Raw genomic sequence first — 21,876 nt, forward strand, 5'->3', positions numbered from 1 at the left:
GTGCGCGCTCCCGCTCGACTCTGAATGGGGGCTCAGTCCAGCTTGTGACAGCTCGTCCGGTCGCGCGTAAACTCCGCCGAGCCGCTCTCAGACTACTCCGCTGTTCCCCGGTAGTCCTGCTCTTGCTTGTTCAGGTAGTATATATTATGTTTGCGCACTGACGGTGCCGCCGGTTCGCTCAGTGTACTGACTCTTTTCTTCTCAGCAAGTTAGTGCGCTTCCCACACACTGACGGGCGGAGCTGTCTCTGTCTGTCCAGGAATGAGAAATGATGGCCGGCCCTGCAACAGAGGAGAAAACCTGCCGACGGTTCCTGGAGCTGTTTCTGCGGGAGATGAGGATGCCTCTGCAGGACAGCGACCCGCCGCCGCTGCGCCCGTTGACGGACCTGGTGTCTCAGGAAGAAGTGGAGGGGGAATGCCTCGACCTGTGTCTCCAGCACCTCTACAAATAGTTAAGTGTCCACTTTTCTTGTCTTGGCATGCTGTTATTGTCAGATAATGTGGTTTATTTTCCATACACGCACGCACACACACACACACACACACACACGCGCGCACGATCACATATATATAAAAAATGCTTGTTTATTGCGAGGGGGGAGCTGGGTCCTCTTCATTCACCAGACGCGCCTCTGGTTGCTTTTGACGCGCAAAAATGCCAATATACCAGTCTCTCCATCATCACACAGGGTGTGTCCAGCCGCAAGTTTAGACAAAGTGTGTTTACTGACGCATTAATGTCATGAATTAAAGCTAACGCAGAAGTTAAAAGCTTCCTTTCTCCTCCTCTCTCGCGCTGCGTATTGGATGAGAGATATTTAGTGCGCACTGACTATTGCTTCGTGCCACTGATTATTTCCCCCCCGTTTGTTTTACGCCAGCGATGGCAAAGCTGGAGGTCTTCAAAAGGTGAACCCCTGGTTTTGCGTAACAGCACGACGTCATTGTGGTGTAGGAGGGGGAGGAAGCCATCGCCATCACTGCTGAGCGCATCTTCATGCGGGCTAAAAATAACCCCACCGGTTACGTTATTAGCCTCGATCGTTGCACTCTTTAAAACCCAAGTCACAGACTCGACGAATGATCACAGAAAAGCACAGACGTGAGCCTAAATGCAAAAAACATCCAGTGGCATTTTTGAATTTAAGGGGAACTTTCCAGCTGCGTGCGCACGCAACCCAAATACTGAGGTTTTCTAGTTTGACGGCCACTGAGATGAATTCTTAATCATTCAGTGATTCAGTTGTGGACAAACTTGGCAAAAACTGTCAAAATCAGAAAGAGAGAGCGGCTGCTCTGAGCTCTGCTGGCCTGGTTTCGAATCCAAAATAGGTGCAGAAAGTGTGTTGGGAAGAAGAGAAGAGGGTGGAAGGACTCATCTAGGGCAGCGAATGGCAAGGGGGAGCTGCTGAACATGTCTCCATCAGCCAGCAGACACATGAAGTGTCGCTGCGTCTCAGGTCAGAGGAGCATCTGTTGGTGGCAGGAGGATGGAACACACACACACACACACACACACACACACACACACACACACACACACACACACACACACACACACACACACACACACACACACACACACACACACACACACACACACACACACACACACACACACACACACACACACACACAAGCTGGTGTGCAGTCAGGTGTTTATTCTCTGTGCGTTCACATATTTAACCTCCACGTCCAGATCGATATTAGTTCACCACACACCTTCATATTGTCTTTGTCACGGTGTGCAGCTCTGAGTGGCGGCGTGGATATAAGGTCACTGAGCATTGAACACTCAACATCTTTTCACAGCTTGCTGCCCCCTCCTCCTCCTCCTCCTCCTCCTCCTCCTCCTCCTCCTCCTCCCCTTCCTCCTCCTCGTCTTCCTCCTCACAGTCTCCATCGCTGTTCACTGAGACATCTGCAGGTTTTAAATTGAAACATAAATGTTCATCATTGTTTTCTTCTGCAAATAACACTTCCCACCTGCTAAATGTAGCGTGCCCATGTCTGATACTCATGGGAGATTTAGTCTAATGTAACATCGAATAGCGTGCAAACGTCTCCTCGTCTAATATTTATAAAGTCTCATTTACCTCAAAGGTGCAGCATAAACACTTTTCTTCAATCTAACATATTTTACGGTGTCGATGTGTTTGAAATGATCAAGCTACGCTAGTCCCTGCCTGTCTGATTTAAATATCCAGCCTGACCTTGGTTTGAAAAGAAAATGGCAGCGCTTAGGAAACACAACAGAACTTGAGCTTTGGTGAATACTAACTCTGAGTAAATAATAAAGTAGAGTAGTAAAGTAATAAAGCAAAACTCAGGAATTCAAAAGTCTGGACTAAAAACAAACTGGGTGCAATGACTCACTTCTGCCCCCTGATGCACAAATGTGGAATTGCGTAAATGTTACATACTGCACCTTTAAAGAGGTCATTTGATATATTCTGGCTGTATACATGCATGTACACATATATACATTCATGGCAACACAGGTACAGTACCATGCATTGGTAAATCTCCTATCTTTCCACAATCTATGTATAAACACACACATATACTTTAGATGTAGAAGCAAACACATGTATGTTTATATCAAAGCTACATGTTTGCATGAATATGTACTGGTATATTTCATGGCTTTTGGCATTATGTGTGGATTTTGTATATGAGTTCATACATCTATGTCTTTTCTTTATAAAAAAAAGTTGGAGCTTAGCATTAAAAATAATAGCTAAACACCTCTTAATCTTAATAAAAGATCAATCTATAGCATTTTTGCATATTGATAATTTGAACAAACAAAAGGTTAAATGGGGAATCTTGTGCTTGCAGGCAGATTTGTTAGTGATTTCTTACCAGATTTGTGCTGCTTTGGTTTTATGAGGAAAATGAGCAAACGAAAGGTTTTTAAATGAAGATTTTTCCATTAAAAAATCAACCCGCCGCCATCTAAGATGGACGGATGGATCACAATTGTTATGGTGAGTTTATAATGTATATTATTTCTGTGTATTCTTACTAAAGGCATGTTAAAATCAGCCTGGTATCCTATTAAAATAAGCAAAATGGTTTAGCTTCTATGTCATTAAATAGTTAAAACTGTAATTAAATGTGCCATGTGTTCCTGCTGAAAATGTTGCATTTCAAATCTACATCTGTCAGTGAGTCATCATGAAAACAAAAGACTTAATAGCGCGGTAGATTTTTTTTTTTAACATTTTGCTGCAAATAAGCACGTATCAGCATCAACAAAGGACCAACAAATATGTGAGATACCAACATATCTGATGTTTATAGCTCCACCGTTTTAAATTTAGCTCATGTGCTTTACCATTAGATCTATTTTCTGTGCATTTCACACATTTATCCCACAGACTTTCTCTCAATCTGAGATTTCTTCTAATTTTACACGTTGGCTGATGTTTTGGATTCAGTTTTCAGTAAATGAGAAGTTTGAAAACCATTTTCCCCAATATTCATATGAGGTATTCATCTTAAACTTCGGTTATATGCTTGTGACGTATTTGACATGTTCATTCTTCCAATGTGTATTTGAGTTTCTCTCACAAGGTCAAAATGTTAAAATGCCTCCCTGATTTTAAAGAATAAAATGTCTGAGTCTGTCGTCACTTCACTGGGAGGCGAAACACTTAAAGACGTGACTTCTCTCTGACTTGGAAATCAGCCTCAGCTGTCAGCTGGGTGAACGTGGGCGTCCACACTCGCCACCTGGTGTCAACCACTCTGAGACAGCAGAAAGAAGTCCCGGCTCGATGCAGCTTGATTTTTCAATTTTGCACAATTTACCACGGTGAGATGTATTCTTACCGATGTGTAAGTCGACTGCATTTCCACATGAGTCAGATTTGTCAGGTGTTCGAATCACTGTGAGTCACAACATGTACTCCTCTCTGCTGCATTTTCACACAGAACCGGCTTCGCCGATGTGTTTCCATAAATGACTGTTGTGACCACAAAATGGCAATTTGTTAAACCATTTTAATGCAGCTGTGTGAGTTCGCATATCCTGTGTGATGTGAGTGGAGGCTGGTGTTTGATCCCTCATGTTGGCCCCGGTTCGTTTTCATCAGGACTGAACTGAAAGCTGGAATTGCTGCAGTCTTTTTTTAATGGAGTCCATCCAATCTGGATGTGCGAAGTCAAACTTGCCAAAATATCTGCAGCCCACTGCCTCAAGCTCACTTCATGAAATATCCTGCCGTCTCTCTGGCAGGCAGAGCTAGCTTCTTATACGTTTGGCTCGTTGGAGTCGATGAATCACTCGCTGGCAGATCTCCATGAAGCGGTTTATCGTATGAGACAAATTAGAAGAGCGATGAAGGTCAAGAGGCGCTCAGAGGACGCAAAACAGAGATTTTGGAGACGCTGAATTTTAACACAACGCTGAAGAAAAGGTTGTGGGTCTGTTCAAATCCAATCGCAGCATCAGGTGTTTTCTGATTAAAAAATATGTTGAGGAATGATTATTGTTGTCCGTCAGGCACACAAGACGAGGGAATATAACATAGAATTTTGTTCCAAACTGGCCTTTTAACCTGACAAATCTATCGGTGTTACATTTTAAAATATTTTCTTCATTATTAACCAAAACACAAAGTAAAGAAACCTTCTCAACTTTAGTTCAGTTGGAGATTTGAGAAATATATCTCTTTAAAAATAGAAAATTTACTGTATATATATATATATATATATAATGGCATGCCGGCATGTCGTCAGTGGCGGCTGGTGATACACTTTTTAGGTGGGGCTCGTCATTATTATTCGATTTCATCCAATGTTAACTTAATTTAAATACAGTGCGTTTATAAACCACAGTACAACAATCTTGCCTTTTTTAGATTGAGAGAGGCTCCTAGTGATGATTCATTATAGTTCTTTGAATCTGCTAGTGAATAGAGAGCACTTATTACGACTCTTTCATTAACATACTTGTAAACAAATACAAGCCGACGCTTCATTTGGTCCCTTTTAGAAAATGAATGTGTTTTGGGGCTGGTTTACTTGAAATGATAGTTAATCTGAGTTTAGGGAAAACAAAAGGTACATCAGGTATATTTTCAAACAACACATCAATTCATCTTTCAAAGCATTTTATTAAATTTCTTCTTTCAAACTGGTAAATTAGAAGAGATGTGACGGAGTTAATAATCAGATTCATTGCATGTTGTCTTCATCTCAACATCTCGTAGAAACAAGCGAGAACAAACCAGAGCTGACTTTAAGCCAATCACTGAGCCAGGGGCGATTTAGTGTTTAATATGTTTATTAACGTTTGAACAGAAGTGTGCAAAGAACAGCATTAACAACAATTTTTTAAATAAAAAAGAGAAGAAAAAAGAATTATATATAAAAAGACAAAAAACCTCCACCCCACACAAAAACAAAATCCTTGCCCCCACTGTCACCAATAAAAAAACAATCTGTAAAACACAAATATATACAGACCTTCAGTGAGTAAAACAGCCAGAAAACTGCATAAAGTTTCACTCTTGTATTTTTGTCCATGGATGGTTAAAAAAAGTCAGAAAGGGCCGCCACACCTGATAAAATTTCATTTCAGAACCCCTCGACACAAATCAAATTTTCCCCAGTTTAAGATGATCTAATACATCTTTCACCCAGTGTGAAACAGTAGGCGGGGCAGCATCCTTCCATTTCATGAGGATCAAGCGGCGTGCCAACAGAGCTGAAAAGGCAATGATCTTCAAACCCCCGACAGGTAGTCCTAGCCCCTCACCAGTGACCCCGAAAAGCAGCCAAAGGGGATTCAATGTTATATTTACACCAAGTACACAAGAAAGTGCTTCACAAATACCTTCCCAATACTGCTGTATTTTGGGACAAAGCCGAAACATATGTAATAAAGTAGCTTCCTCAGTTTTACACCCATTGCACGTTGGGTCAATATGAGGGTATATTCTTGCCGGTTTAGATTTGTGAATGTGAGCTCGGTGTAGCACTTTAAACTGAATAAGAGTGTCTCGCACACATTGAAGATGAATTCATTCTTTTTTACATTTTAGTCCAGTCTGCTTCACTGATAACGGTCTTGAGATCTCGCTCCCAGGACCCTTTGATGGCAGACATGGAAGGAGAACCCAAACTGGAAATCAAGTGTAACATTGTAGAAATAGCTTTTTTCTTAGTTGGGTTGAAAGACATCACCTCGTCAATAACATTATAGGGAGGTTTGTCTGGGAACCCCGGGATAGAGGCTAAAACAAAGTGCCTTACTTGCAAGTCTCTAAAAAAAATGAGAAGGGGGTAAATTATATTTCACAGATAATTGTTCAAAAGAAGCAAATGAGTTTTCAATATAGAGGTCTTTAAACATTTTCTGCCCCTGCCTTTGCCATACGTGGCATCCAGCAATGAAGGAGAGAAAAAGGTCCATCCATCCATCTTCTCCTGCTTATCCATTTCTGGGTTGCGGGGGTGGCAGTCTGAGCACAGTCGCCCAGATCACATTGCACCGATTAAGAACCTTTCCTGCAGGTGGTGAGCCCAGGGGAAGGGCGCCCGGCGTGGGACATGAACCCTCTACCTTGTCTCATGCTCTACCAACTGAGCTCGCCGGGTACCCAGAGAAAAAGCTGTTTGATGCTATTGGACTGGAGAGACTCATACTTTGGCGATCAAAATGTTTTCTAAATTGTAAGTAAATTTTAACAGAATTATGGACAACAGGATAATTAAATGCTATGTTTGGAGGTAGTGGAACTGCACACCGACATTTTAACGAGCTGCGGCGCTCGTACAGTAACGATGTTACGAGCTAAATATGATTAAAATATGACCGATAGTCATGAGCGAACTGGAACACGCATGCGCAGCACACGGCAGTGCAGAAGTTTCGGCATTGCGGCACCTACATAGTTCGGCCAGGGCGGTTGGCACAGCCGAAACAAATGTCTTCGGCCAGAGAGAGCTGGACGAAGGAAATGACGTCATTTTGTTCGGCAGGACCCCGCACTGCCGAACATTTATTCCTAACTGGTCTGTTACAATCTCGCTGTCCTGCGATTTGACCCCTTTAATTATTTGCTTGGCCCTGGCACCTTTCAGCTGTCTTGCCAGAACCTCCCCTGCTCTGTCTCCGTGCTCATAAATATTACTCCGACTTTTTAACAGTCAATTTTCAATAGTGTGTGAAGTAAGTATGTCATATCCAGGGGCGATTTAAAAAGCGCCCTAAGTCGCGGACATAAAATGACGCTGAGTAGTTTAATTTCATGTCAGTCACTCTGGTGTTAATCAGTAATTGGTGAGATCGCTACTAAGCCCCGCCTCCTCAGAGCGGCTAACCTCAGCGCCCCAGGCTGCTCACACACACGAACTATTAGATAAAGAGAAGTCAAGAAATCCTCTCTTTTAGTGACGATTATCTGTAGAAAATGAAGCGAATACAATTCAGGGAATTTGGAATTTGTTTTGATTCACCCTTTCAATATCTACGTCCCTCTATCTGTACCTTTACCTGATGATTTATTTTATATTTTCCAAAGATCATGATTTTTGTTTTACAGAAATTTAATGATAACTTTTTTGATTCAAAAGTTATAATTATCTAATTACAAAATTTAATTAAGTTGTTTTTTTACTCTGAGGTTATTAGGTCCAAAAGTTGCTGCAAATCCTCACCAGTTCATAAAATATCTGTGTCATCTGCAAATGATTAGGGTTAGGGTTTTAGGTCCTAACACTGACCCCTGAGGTCCTACACACTCAATATCAAAGTAATCCGAGTGACAGTCTCCATCTTCACAAATTGTTTTGCGTTCTCTAACGCTGCGGTCCCACCGCAGTACGTTCCGGATCGAAGCGGGGCGGGAGTGTATGGTACGGCATAACGCACCCAGGCCCAACTCTGTCATGCGGTCCCACCGCAGAAAGTATGGCTAAGATGTAGGCAGGGTTGTGAACGACATGGGGACGTGTCGGGCGAAGAACGGCTTCACCTGGCCGCAGCTCCGCGACCGTCCGAGTAAAAGCCCTGAGCTTCGTTCTCTGTGACACAGCTAAAACTTTCTCATTCCAAACAGCAGCGTCCAGCTCGCGCTGAATCTCCTCCTGGTACTGAGAGGAGCGTCTGCACCTTGTCGGAAGACCGCGATGTTCTGTTACACACCAACGTTTCAATAAACCAGTTAACAAACCAACCAGTGAGCACAAAGCGGCGTATGGAAACAACAACGGGAGGGTTTATGGCAGATGAAAAAATATTTAAATATCGTGGGCAAGACGAGAGTGATGATCGTCACCACCAATCAGCAGACGGCCGCGTCGTCGCTCCTCCTTACAGACCCGTTCCTCGGTGCTAGGTACCCCAACGGAGGGTTGACAGAAAATCATAGCCGGTGGTTACGGTCTTTTCCGTACCATCCAAAACTTTTTCAGTGGAACCACGAGAAAACCCGTCCTGCCCCGTCTGGGCACAGAAGGTGCTGTGGGACCGTGACTTAAGTAGCTTTTCACCCAATTTAATGAAGTCAAGTCAATAATATAATAATGTATAGTAATGTAATATTTCAATGAGTACAATTAATGCTAGCGTTGTTGGCCGGTTAGCTCTGAAGCCATACTGACTTTCTGATAGTAAATTGTATTTTTCTATTAATTTGTCTTATCTGTCATTGAAGAGTTTTTCAAGGATTTTGGAGAATTGTAGGAGAAGAGAAACAGGTATGTTCTTGTATAATGGAATAACTTTAGCGGTTTTAATTTTAGTCGGAAATTGTCCCGTTTGATATGAGAAGTTAAAGATGTAAGGTAACAGTTTGGAAATACCTAGAATGACCTGTTTTAGTACCAACATGTTAATTTCATCACAGTCAGCAGATGTTTTGTTTTTACATTTATTAACAGTTTTTATTATTTCTAATTCATACAATTCTTGTATTTGTTTTCTCCACTTGTTTAGTTCTATATTTTATAAATTCTCCATATACTGTAATGTATTTTTCTCTTCACATGCATTTTTTTTATAACCCCCTTGTCGTCCATTGATTATCTTTATATATATATATACTGTGTGTATCTTTCCTGCTATATTTTACAATAGGACAGTTATTATCTCATAATAACTTAAATATTCTTTGAAAAATATGGATAATTCTTATGATAGTTTATTTTCTTTATAAAGTACTTCCCAGTCACATGATTGTAACTCGCCTTTTAGGTTTTCTAAGGATTCTTCCGTTCTGACTCTTTCGTAATAATATTCATTGTGTGTTTTAATATTTCTGTAGTTGTTAATGTAAACAGTGAAAACTGGCAGGTGATCACTGATATCATAGACTAATAGTCCTTGAAGAGACCAACATACGAACCAAGCCATCAAGAAAACTCCAAGAAGTAACACTTGGGTTCTCTTTGCTGGAGAGAGGCAGCGTCCACGGCTCTTAACCTTCATGCTTCCTCTTTCTGCCACGCAAGATGCTCTCGTTTGGTGGTGTATTTTTTTCTGAAAAACAAAACGATGTTTGAGTAAAACATTGCTGGTTAAACAGTGCCACTATCAAATTAACTATCAATTAACAAAAGCCCATCCAACTGATCAAATCATTTAATTTCTCAATGATGTTTCCAAGAGCTTGTCTTACCGACGTGTTTACTTGTGGGACTGTTGAGTCTGATCCTTTTCCTCTGGGGAGAGGCGAAGTCAGAGGTGGTGCACTCCAGCTCGTCCTCACTTTTTTCCAGTGATCTTTCACAAGAAGAAGAAAAAAAAATGTTAGGTTCACTGCATATCAGTCTGTTTGTTTAAATCCTGCATAATTTATCAGAGGGATAGACTTCAGACAAATACCTGCTGACACACTCCAAAGGTCTTTTTCTAGACAACCTCTTTGCTCCTCTGGAAAAGACGTCTTGTGCCGAGGGCTGCTTCTCGCTGCTCAGCTCAGACGGAGGATGTTCACCAGTCAGATTATCGTTGTTGTCAGCGCTGGTGGTGCTGGAGGAGGGCTGTTCAACATTTTCCCCTCCATGAAAGCTCCAAAAGCTGCAGGCCTCCATGCATTTGATAGAAGATTCCAGACTGGAAGATAACCAATGATTAAGCTCAACAACTTCATGTATCTTTTGCACGATGATGTTGAATACTTGTACACACACTTACTAGCTGTTGGAGCTCTGCTGATTGAGATGGCTCAATGTGATGAATGGATGGGAAAGGATCTCTGCAGGTTTGATCCTTTCCAAATGATTCGGGTGGAGCATCTTTCCCACCAAATCAATGAAGCATTTCCAGTCACACTCAACAGCTTGGTCATCTTCAGTTGAGTTTACAGCAGGGGCCTTGCAGGGACAGAAAAACAAAGCAAAGACAATTTAGCGAAAGAATCAAACTCGTTCAGAAACACAGATGCTTTTCCAAGAAATTTCACAAACCTTCAAAAGATCGGCCAGGCTGGTGTGTGGGCCCTGGGTGCCTTGGGCTGAAGACATTTGAGGAGTACCGCCAGCTGGTGCCTGAAGAGAGGAATGAATTTGCTTTACTATAGATCCAGAAGACCGTAGAAAAAACTAAATCCACAACTTTCTCGGATCAAACGCTCTTAAAAGAGAGACAACAAATTGTACCTTGAAAGTCCAACCCTGGGACTGCTGGCTTGGGCTTCTTTCTTGGAAGAAACACCCAGTATTCAAGCCGAGCTGCAACACGTCGTCTGGTGGAAGTCCAACAGCGGATATGATGCGTTGCATCTGTGGAGTCATTATGTATGTTTTATAGATGGACTAATTTCAATAGAATCAATCAACTAACATTTATTTATGAAGTCCTTTACAACACTCAAGGTGACCAAAGTGCTTTCCAGTAAAATCCAACAGTAAAATGAGAAAGAAAGGAATTAAAAGAGAACAAGAGTAAAAACATACACTATATCAACAATAGAGTAAAATCTAATTAAACCAAATAAAATGAAATAAAATGTCACCATATTACTGAGGATTAAAATGTGTTTACCCTTATAACACCGTGTTTTAAATCACTGACTACAAACTGTTACACGAATGTCTGTCAAAGAAGTTGAAATTATTATTTGTGTTCGGTCTGAGTTGTATTACTGACCATTTCATTTTCATCATGGCAGTGAAACAGTGGCGTTCCCTGGAGCATTTCTGCAGCAATGCAACCTAGCGACCACACGTCAATGGCGTGGCTGAAAGGAGCTCTCAGCAGAACCTCAGGTGCTCTGAAAAAGGCAAACATAGGAAGGTGATGATGAGGTGGTCTGATGAAGAAACTGACAAGTCAGCTCACAATGCAGATCCAGATGTGTTCCAGGTCTGCAGGACAGATGTGGTTTACATACCTGTACCACAGAGTCTGCAAGAGTTGCCCCGTATATAGTTCAGGATTGCACTGTGCTAAGCCAAAGTCAATCACTTGAAGTTTTAATGGCTGTCGACAGCGGTCTACCAGCATGATGTTTTCTGGCTTCAGGTCGCCGTGCAAAACTCCTGCATCCACCAAGTGGCACAAGGCTACAGCCACCTGAAACAAAAGACACAACAACACAAACAATTGAATGCATTTCAAACACTTCAACATGTTTACTGTAATTTTAAAGAACTGAAGATACACATAAATCTACAACCGCTAAACACTATGCAAATACTTCACTCTAGTTTTCATCCTTTCCTTTCTCTTTCTTTAAATGGAAGCTATCTTATAATGGAAGTTGCAACTGGGGATTTTTAGTAAACCAAAACATGGAATCAAGATGAAAAGAACAAGAGAGAATGAACAGAAGAAGGTGAAACCTGTTGGATGAATGGACGAATCTCTTGCAGTGGAAGAACTCCCTTGCTTCTGATGTAGTCCAACAGGCTGATGTCGAGCTTCTCGAACTCAAGACACAAATGCCCATCATATATGAAGTTCTCATTGCAGCTCACAATGTTGAATTTTGTGGCTGCAGAAGCTTTCAAGGATTCCAGGACGTTCAACTAGAATCACACAAGATAACATGAAATCAAATGGTTCATACACACATATGGTTTTCAGTGAAATGGTAGTGAGTGATTCATTGTGTCACCTCCTCCATTGCCGATTTGATGGAGCTCGTGTCTTTGATAACCTTTATAGCCACACTTTTATTGGATGGCTTTTTCCAACACTGGACCACAACTCCAAAAGAACCACCGCCCAGTATAGCCTCAATCTCATACTCTGAATTGGAAGAGCGGATTGTCGAGTTGGTTTCCTTCGGTAGTTGATCTGCCTGAGAGATCACAAAATAATTAGATGAGCAATGTACAGCCAGAGAGCCAAACATCAGGGATATTTGAAAAGGTCTGAATCAGAAGGCCTCATTAAGGTCATCTATGACTTGAAAAATCTACCCAAATACTACGTTTAAAGATGAATCTACATGACGTAAAAGTGCACCTGCACTAAGCAAGGAAATCTTAACGTTTGTATGAAAATGGAAATATTAGTAATGACGGATTCTGCTGTAATCTTGCCAACATTGTTGCTTATCAATAAGTGCACCAAGTGAAGTTGTCCTCAGGAAATTCACACAATAATGCAATTGTGAGTGTCAAAAAAACTTGAAATAGTTTGTATAGTGTGAAAACTATCTGCCTCTGTTGACAGGCTGAATCTCAATCCAATACAAGGTCAAATAGGGTTTTATGTTCTTATTGTCAGTATAATCAGTATCCCGGAGACTTGTGTTCTTTCCTGAACAAAGGTGTGAGGATAACCTCAGTGTAGATGAAGGTGTCTTTGAGGTGAAAGGATCCTCAATCAAGCAGACTGAAAGATGAACTGATGAATTTCAAGTGAAACCACCTCTCACATCCCATCACCAATAAACAAACAGAATTAAGAAGTGGCTTCTTTTAACTGAGTTTGGAATTTAAATCTTACCATACATGTAACAAGTCACTCATTGGTCTGATTTATCATCACAGCAATTTGGAATAAAATAATAACTGATATTTATCAGACCAAAACTCACATCATGTGTGTTCAGTACTGAGGACACACATTTACAGACACTATCAACTTTTTCATCTTACCAGATCCTCAGTCGCTTCTGCATTTTTTTCAGTCGTAGGACAGTCCGATGCCTCAGCTCCTGTGAAGAGAGAGAGAGAGAGAGAAAGTTGCTTATCCATCAAAGTGTGTTGGAAGATATCTTTCTGTAAACTCATTGTGTCAACAATCACCTTCTCGTCTTTCCTGGACATTTTGCAGTTCTTCATCCAGGATGTGGACTCGTTCTTTAAGTGAACTGACTTTCACTTTCTCATTGCTGAGAGTCTCCCAGCATTTGCCTGTAACCTCCACCACTGCAGTTGCCAGTTGGTGTCGGTCTAATGTAGGAGCCTCATAGATATACTGAAAAACACAAGCAAAAACAATTATTAAACCTACAGAATTATACTTCTTAAGAGTACCTTAGTAATTGTTATTATAGTCTTCAATCTCTCCATGTCATTTCTTTTGAATCCAAAATTCCATCTTTCCACTGGAAATAGTAGTGACTTCTAAAATGTATTTAACAACAACTTACATTCAAAAGCTGTTCCACTTGACGAAAGATCCCCCCCTCTTCTGTTTCCAGTCCCAGAAACTCTGGCAGTACATTCAGTCTTGTCATCTTTAATGCGATTTTTGTGTCTTCACAAGTACCGTCACTAGATCTGTAACAATCGTTTTTCATAGGATATCATCAAATGTATCACTGAAAATCTGCAATACACATGTGTAAGGGTCCCTCTTGTGTCTCTGTCAAGTCAGCGTCACTTACCTGTTTTGTCTGGGTATTTGTTCACTTACTCTCCCTGTTTACCCTTCCTCTGTGTGTATCTGAATCTGAGTCTCTTTCTGGGTTCACCTGAATTTTCCTGACATGTGCATTTAAACTAGGTGAATGCGTGCAGTTTGCGTTTGTATCCTGAATAATGGAAATGTTAAAAGTCAATCTCGGGATGTGAACTCTCTTCTGTGATGTCCCAGTGATCTTGAAAGTGAAATTTGAGAGAATGACTGTCAAGTGCCGTTACTCACACTTTTATCGAAAGATCAAAGGATGTCTTACATCGCCATGGAAGCAAACATGATGTCATAAATGATCAAAGGGTAGTGACTTTGATGCAAAGAGTTTCGTCTGTTAATATTTATTTATTTATTTATGAACATGTGCAAAAATAAAACAAACAAACAAGAGAAACAAACAGAATGAATAAAAAGAGACACTCATCCAAATGAGTAATCCAGAGATCACTACTCACACTCCAATCTTACCATATGAGTGTTACATGTTTGAAAAGCGGTAGGAAGAAGTATAACTTTATTAATCCTACCTCTTTACATCTTTAATGTTGCAAATCACAGACATGTGTGTGTCTGTGTGTAATATCACATCAATATAATTCTGGAGGAAAGAGAGGGAGATAGTTGGAAACTATAAACTTGTGACCATATTGAAAGATTATCAGCAACTCGATAGAAAATGACTATAAGAGTTGGAATTAAGTGACGATATTATTGTAGCATAAAAATGACATGATACAATGATACTGAAGCTGTAAAATTTGGATTACATTTCTAATATTCAGTCTAAGTATCTCAAACAAAATGTTTTTTTGGAGAAGATTATTGGACATTTCACTATAGTTTGCAGGAGAAAGTATCATTAAAATTGGCTTTATGATAAAATTGGAGTCATTTTTGGGACTAATTGCCAAACGTTTTCTCCAAAAACAAAAACATAGACTTTTTCAAAACTTATACTTGGCGCTACAACATAGGAAAAAAAGTAAAAATTTTAAGTATATTATGCCACTATTTTACCAGTCCGGCCCATTCAAGATGGTATTGGGCTGTAAGTGGCCCCTGAAGTAAAGTTTGACATCGCTGCTTTACAGTTTTGTGTGGCAGTTATTATCCATTTAATGTGACATGTTTATCATCAGTCAAAGTGAATTATATTGTTAAGTGTAGTGGAGTTTTTGCAATATTTTTACCACAGTTACAGGAGGCAGGTGGTTATTTCTGCTCAATTCGTATATTTTTTCTAAATTCAAACCTCTGATTTCCTCAGTTTCAGTTGGTGGAGACGTGTAAAACGAGCTGCGGTATTGTTTGCTGGGACTCTCTCCTCCGTTACAGGAGTTACGGGCCACACAGATCATGTATCAACTCTCATTCAGAGCTGATACATGATCTAATGTGTCACTTAAGCTCCCATTAACGTTGCCTGCTGCCACTTAAAGCTGCCGTCTTTGTGCAGTTTTCATACCGTGAAATCCGGCAAGAAGTGACAGAATGTCTCCATCATTTACAGAAGTTGTCATAGTAACAGCCCGGGCATCCTCGCAGCGCGCTCTAACAGCAAGTCTGACCGGGGGGGCAGCAGGCGAGCCGTGCTCCAGTCTTTGTATGTGCGGTTTGATAATAGCAGAGCCAGTCGGGACAGCGGGTTCCCTGGACTCTCGCCGCGTTATTCAGCGGATTGTTTGTGCTCAGCGGGGTCGGGAAACATGCCTTCATGGTCTCTGGTTGTCTGGCAGTGTTGCAAATCAAATAGAAGGACTTGTTTGTGTCAGAAGGGGTGTCAAACACTCAGTTGGGAGTCTGTTCAAGAGCAGAATGCGACACAACCGATTCAGTACTGATGCATATTCTAATGACATTTTAAAATCATCATGTCATTTACTTAATTATTTATTTCACCATAAAGTGATGCAAAATACACGAAAGGAAAAGCATTTAAAGTTTTGTCTGCTGTGCCTATATCTCCCCATATGCAAACTCGGTTGTTAAACTGTGTTGCTACACTCGCGATCAGCCATAAGTTTATGATCACCTGCCTAATATTGTGCAAGTCTTTCTGCCCCACACGAAACACAAATCCTTAATCCTGTCTTTTTACCTGCTTCCAAAACATCAACTTCAAGACTAAGTGTTCACTTTCTGCCCAGTATGTCACACTCAGGTGCCACGATAAAGAAAAAACATTAATTTCACCTCACAGTGGTCATAATGTTATGGCTGATAAATGAGCAGAATTTCTTTCTTCCCTGTTTCATCTTCAGTCTGTTTGATTCACAAAGTGGAAGAAATCGTTGTGTTGAGACATTTCCGCAAACTTCAAACTTCAGATTCAGTTCTGACGCTGTTTTTCACCACTTAAAAAACAAACAAAACTCATTTAGGTTCAAACAATCTGACGTAAGAAGACAAAATCACTGAAGAGCTCCTGTTTTAAACACTTTTGAGGACTCAGATATTTAGGTGGGTAGAGTTTGAGTCCATTATTGTCACAGCATGTTATCAGAAAATCACCACAACAACACAATCCCCACGCATGAAACATAAAACAAGCATAAAAACAATAAAACAAACATGAGGTAAGAAAGTAGAAGATATGCTGATGTTTCTCCAGACATTTGGTCATAAAGAACGTGAGGTCGATGGTTTAAGTCTGGCCCACTGACTTAATAATATTAAATCACCCTGAATACAACACAATGTACTATATAGAGCAAAAGACTGAATTGTGGTAGAATAACTAGATGCACTGTGTTGTAAATGCTCTGCAATGACAGAAATGTAAATATGAAAGAAAAGTGCAGATTAATTGTCCTGAATAATTAAAAGTTAAACAAAAACTAGAACAGAAATCTCTCTGAACCTCAGCTAGTACCAACAGATGCTCGTGTCATAGTTGATGTACAATTCGTAGCAAGAGAAAGAGCACTGTTACTTGGAAGAGCAGATCTCGGAGCACAAAGACGTTACACAAGTTGCATTGTGATCACAATATTCATCATTATCACATGTTTCCTGAATATTGTGCCGCCGCAACTAAAGCATTTTTTTCTTTACTGGAGAAAAACTGCAAAGTTGCTCAATTTAAGTTGAAATTCAGTGTTTTCCCTCCATTTTGGTCTCAACCATCTCCTGAGAAAAGTATTTATTGATCACATGCACCACTTTAGTCTTTGCAAATAGAAATAAACACGTTTCATGTGGGAACAACATGCTGCCTGATCCCATGGCTAAACTGATTTATCTTCCGTTTGCTGGTGGGAATATGTTCCATGACAGTGGGGAAGCTCTGTTAGTTCACGGTCGTGTGTTTGACATGCTAACCTGAGAACAAAGAATAATAATATTAATGTTTTTTCTTCTGCCCTCTTTTGCTCGTGTAGAAGTTGAGAATGCTGCGAGAGAACTAAAACAATGAGCTGAATATTCACATGATCAACCTGCGCACCTAAAAACACGATCTAGCTGAGTATGAGCGAACACGACTCTCCATCGCATGTTGGTGAACACCCACTGCATGTGAAATATAAACCGTGCGCTGTGGGAGTTCGAGCACCGGTTGGATCACGTGGAGCTGAAGACCTGCAGACATGTGGGCCTCCGCGCGTTAATGGATGAGACCTTTCCACGGCGGCCGCCGATCAGACTGACACCGTCAGTGTGTTTGTGTTTGTGCGGTGGCCAGCATCCTACATGGACGTCTACTGTAGCTGCTGCCGTGAGAGTAATGATAGTCGGAGGCAGCAGCAGCAGCAGCAGCAGCGCTGGTGATTCATCCCAACGTGTCATTAGTTTGTCTCTGGGTTGAACAGCTAATAATAGACTTCTGCGAGAAGAGAGAGATCCCCCTCTGTCTGTAAGTGTGTGTTAATAGGGGGCGGGTGAAGCGCTTGGTGTGCGAGAACGAGTTAGAAGGTGTGTGTGTGTGTGTGTGTGTGTGTGTGTGTGTGTGTGTGTGTGTGTGTGTGTGTGTGTGTGTGTGTGTGTGTGTGTGTGTGTGTGTGTGTGTGAGAGAGAATCTAGTTTCCTGCAGGCAGCTGGGAGTCACGGTTTACTCCCCCTAAACACACAGTGAGGAGAGTTTCACTCCCAAGTCGGACTGAAACCACAAAAAGAGACAATAAATACACAAATCTTCTGTGTTTTCAAAGGTATTCTTCTTTCTGGGCTATAATTCATCAAAAGTTTGCCCGACACATCCGGTAGGACAGGTTTTGTTTTTTTGTGTTTATCTTACAGGAAGTGCAGGTTGAAGTACCTCACTGTGTGTACAAGTATACAATGAAATATGTACAGAATAAATCTAGGAGAAAACACTGAAATCGGGTCGGCTGTGGCTCGGTTGGTAGAGTGGCTGTCTCTCAATCAGAAGGTTGCAAGATTGAGTCCCCATCTCCCCCTGTTCAGACATCGAAGTGTCCTTGAGCAAGACACAGAACCCTAAACTGCTCCCAGGGGATGGATTTAATGGCAGCCACATCCATTTGCCTATTCTATTCTATTCTATTCTATTCTAAATAGCAAAAATAGAAATACTAGATTACAGATCACAGGTTGTTTGTTTAGTGTTCAGCTCTTTCATTGGTATGAATGTAACACATTGCTAAATTTATTACTTCATTTTTGTGGGAATATAAACAACATTCATGTGAAAATCAGGAGAAAACTCCCAACATTTAAAAGCAAAAGTACTTAACATGAAGGAATTGTAATAGATTTGATGCATCTATGTATATCAGTTACCTGATATCAGATCTTATTTAGAGTTTTACAGATTTCATTTAAATGAAACTTGGCGGCATGTGAACCCTGATCTAAAATATGTTGGACACCTCTGATCTCGAGTCAAGAATCAAACATGATAACTAAGGAGAAACATTATCTTCTCTGACTGTAATAGATTACTGTCACAGATGAGATTAACTACAAACGGCCTTTTGTGGTTGATTTGTATCAGATTATTTCAATAGGAAATATTATCCATGATAATTTCTCAAGTGACCGGCTTTTTAAATCAGATTATATGTGAGGAATGTTTATTTTTGTTCATCAGACGTCAAGACACCTGAAAGGAAACTGTAAGTTTCATAAGAGTTTAGGACGTTTGGCTTTTTGACTTGAAGTTGATGAAAATATACTTGATTCTTGGATCTAAAACAAAGATTCACGCTTTGATATTCTTGTCACAATAATCTAAAGTTAGCTACACACAGAGCAGTAAAAAGTGAACCAGTATGTGTACTTGGTTACATTACTGAAGTATTTTTACCTACTGGGAAACAGATTAGAATTAAAAACATTATAAAAATAAAGGTCATAATCCCCAAAAACTAATGAGTTGTAATCCAGCTTTACTTGCACAATATGTCTGACCTTTTTGTTTTCAGTAAAGGTCACAAAGTGATGCGGCGTTAAATGGTTTTCACTTTTCTTAAATCTCCATTATTATCAAATCCTGTTGTTTTGCTCACAGTGTGAGCGGCTCGGTGAGCGAGGAGCGTCCGCAGACCGACCGAGCAGCAATCTGTCCACACGCACAGCTCCGGCCAGCTCAGGCAACCGGCTGAATCGTTGTCAGGATTTCTATCAAGTCATACATTCTGAATCTCAGTTAATAACTGAGAGAGAGAAAAAAACCAGAAAACTTTTTTCTAAATAAATTATAGATAAACTCAAAGGTGACGTCGGGGGTGAAAGTCGGACTAAGAAAGAGCTGAAATGAAACGCTGTGTGTTTGTACTGACTGCTGATGAACTGATGATGAGTTGAAGAGGGGGAGGTCAGTGACACACACACACACACACACACACACACACACACACACACACACACACACACACACACACACACACACACACACGCACGCTCAGAACTGATAGATACTAATTGAGGGGAAAGCCTTTCTAGACCTCATTAAACAGAAACGTCTCCCACAGCTGTAAAGAACTCGGGGGGGTGGGGGGGTAGAGCTGGCTGACACACACACACACACACACACACACACACACACACACACACACACACACACACACACACACACACACACACACACACACACACACACACACAATTAGAGGAGTGGGAGGTGTTAGAGGAGCTGCTGCTGACGGGTTTATTAAAGGATAAACCACAGACTGCGATGACTGGGCGACGGAGCTGCGGCGGACATTTACAGTGTGACTTCATGACCACCATGTATTCCTCTTAAATCTCCTGTTTTACTTCCTTCCCCTCTGAGATCGATGTTTTTATACTGGTCGAGCTGTGACACGTGTCGGTTTTCGCCTTCAGATTAATTTCGTTCATATTTTATTTAACACTTTAATTTGAAATAAAATTATTTTTCAATGTCAAACAATCTTTGATTTAAACCTAAATCTGGTCTTTTTCTGTGAGTTGACTTGGGCTGGATGACTGGTTGGACAAACAAAGGAATCAGAAGACACACTCTTTGTTTATTGGCAGTTTTCACAAGTTTTGTAGAGAAAATGATAGCGAGATACATTTACACTTCAACAGAATGCTTCCCTCTCGGTCTGAGCTCTAATGTACCATCGGCCGATCAGTGGCTCCTCAGAAAAGTCAAGAATCCCAAAACTGGTACAGAGATCAAAATGTGGGGTAAATACACCAGCACTCAAATAAAATGTAGGCAGTTGTGTAACTATATAGATTTGTTTAGATTTAACTACAATATTTTTGCACAATCTTTTATTATTTTTTTCAAATATCGAGACAAATGAACACAACAGCTTTCTTATCGTTGCTTTGTGAAAAATGACTCATGAAATCACTACTGGGACTTTCAGCAAACTGTTTTTTCCCCAAATATGCTGCTCATCAGCTTTTAAATGGTTTTTTTTAATTGTTATTTTTTATATAACTTCAAAACTCTTTGAAATGCAATGACTCTACTTCAGCTGTTTCTTGCGGTCCAAGCTGGAACGATTGGACATTTCTTAATGTGCATATGATGGAAAAGTATCTCTTGAGTAGATTTTTATTTATGTTTCACACCTGAGCGCAACATTTCCGACCTGAGTGGACGTTGAAAATACTGCAGCTGACAGTTTAAGGTCTGTGGTGTTTATTTGTTTAATATCTAAGGATTTGAGGAATTTAAAAAATACTAAGATTAATTAGGTTTTTTTTTCAGTTAAATGGATGATATCAGATGATTTAACACAATGGCTGATTTAGGAGTACAGAACATATAAAACGTGGTTGATGAGGACTTTATGAAGTAATGAACACAAATCCTCCAGATCAGTCTCTTCCTCATTACGGCCCAGGAGCCATAGTGGGTTGCAGACTCATTTTATTCTCTACATTTCCTCTTTCCAGTGTTTGGCTCGGACGCAGAAGTCCACTCGTCCTGACGGTACTGGTATGTCTGTGAATCGCAGCAAACTTAGCTCAGGGATGACTGGCCTGTGGTGGACAAGCGCTCACAGTGACGTCGCTTACCATCATCGTAAAGCAGAACTCAACTAAAGTTAGATTGTTCATTCACTGAGGTGGAACGTGAGCCGGTTTAGGCCGTCGTGAGACGGGTTTGTTTTACCCTACTGATGATATGTTGTTGCAATAGTGAAAATTATCTCTTGAGGTGAGAACGTTTGGGGACCTTCTTCTGTAAACTACAGCTGGTATGATTTGTGTCTGACCTCTTGCGATGATTCAGTCGTCACTGTTAGATGTTAACAACTACTATAAAAGTGAGTTATCTTACAAATTGGCTGTACAAGTCGATCAAAGACAGAAAAACTGCGTCTTGAATTGTTATCAGGCCAAAAAAGAGCTGGTGATTTTTGATATTGAGAAAGGGATGCTTGTTGTCACACAAAGTTTCAACAATCTACACCACTTCATAGTGACTAATGTATAAAAACAATCCAGGCCACTTCCCCGTGTCATGTGCTTTGAGCTGTTTTACACCGTTTAAAGCTGTGAGACGATCAGACAGCAGGTGACATTTGTATTATCAACAATCATGTAATAATGGCCAATAACATAGTGTAATATGTTAGTACATGATTCAGGTAGCAT

General features: G+C 40.7%; 1 protein-coding gene across 1 annotated transcript in view; it reads left to right on the forward strand.

Annotated features, from left to right (window-relative positions):
- The first annotated feature begins 22 nt into the window (after positions 1-22).
- Positions 23-21,876, forward strand: part of ppm1e (protein phosphatase, Mg2+/Mn2+ dependent, 1E) — a 62,798-nt gene continuing 40,944 nt past the window's right edge. Inside the window, exons 1-2 of the mRNA XM_080483875.1 lie at positions 23-134; positions 260-453. Of these exons, the coding sequence (XP_080340001.1) occupies positions 269-453 (185 nt within the window). The 5' untranslated portion in view covers positions 23-134; positions 260-268. The remainder of the gene's footprint in view (positions 135-259; positions 454-21,876) is intronic.

Source organism: Lipophrys pholis (genome assembly GCF_963383615.2).
Source record: "Lipophrys pholis genome assembly, chromosome: 16".
In the NCBI taxonomy this organism is placed as follows: domain Eukaryota; kingdom Metazoa; phylum Chordata; class Actinopteri; order Blenniiformes; family Blenniidae; genus Lipophrys; species Lipophrys pholis.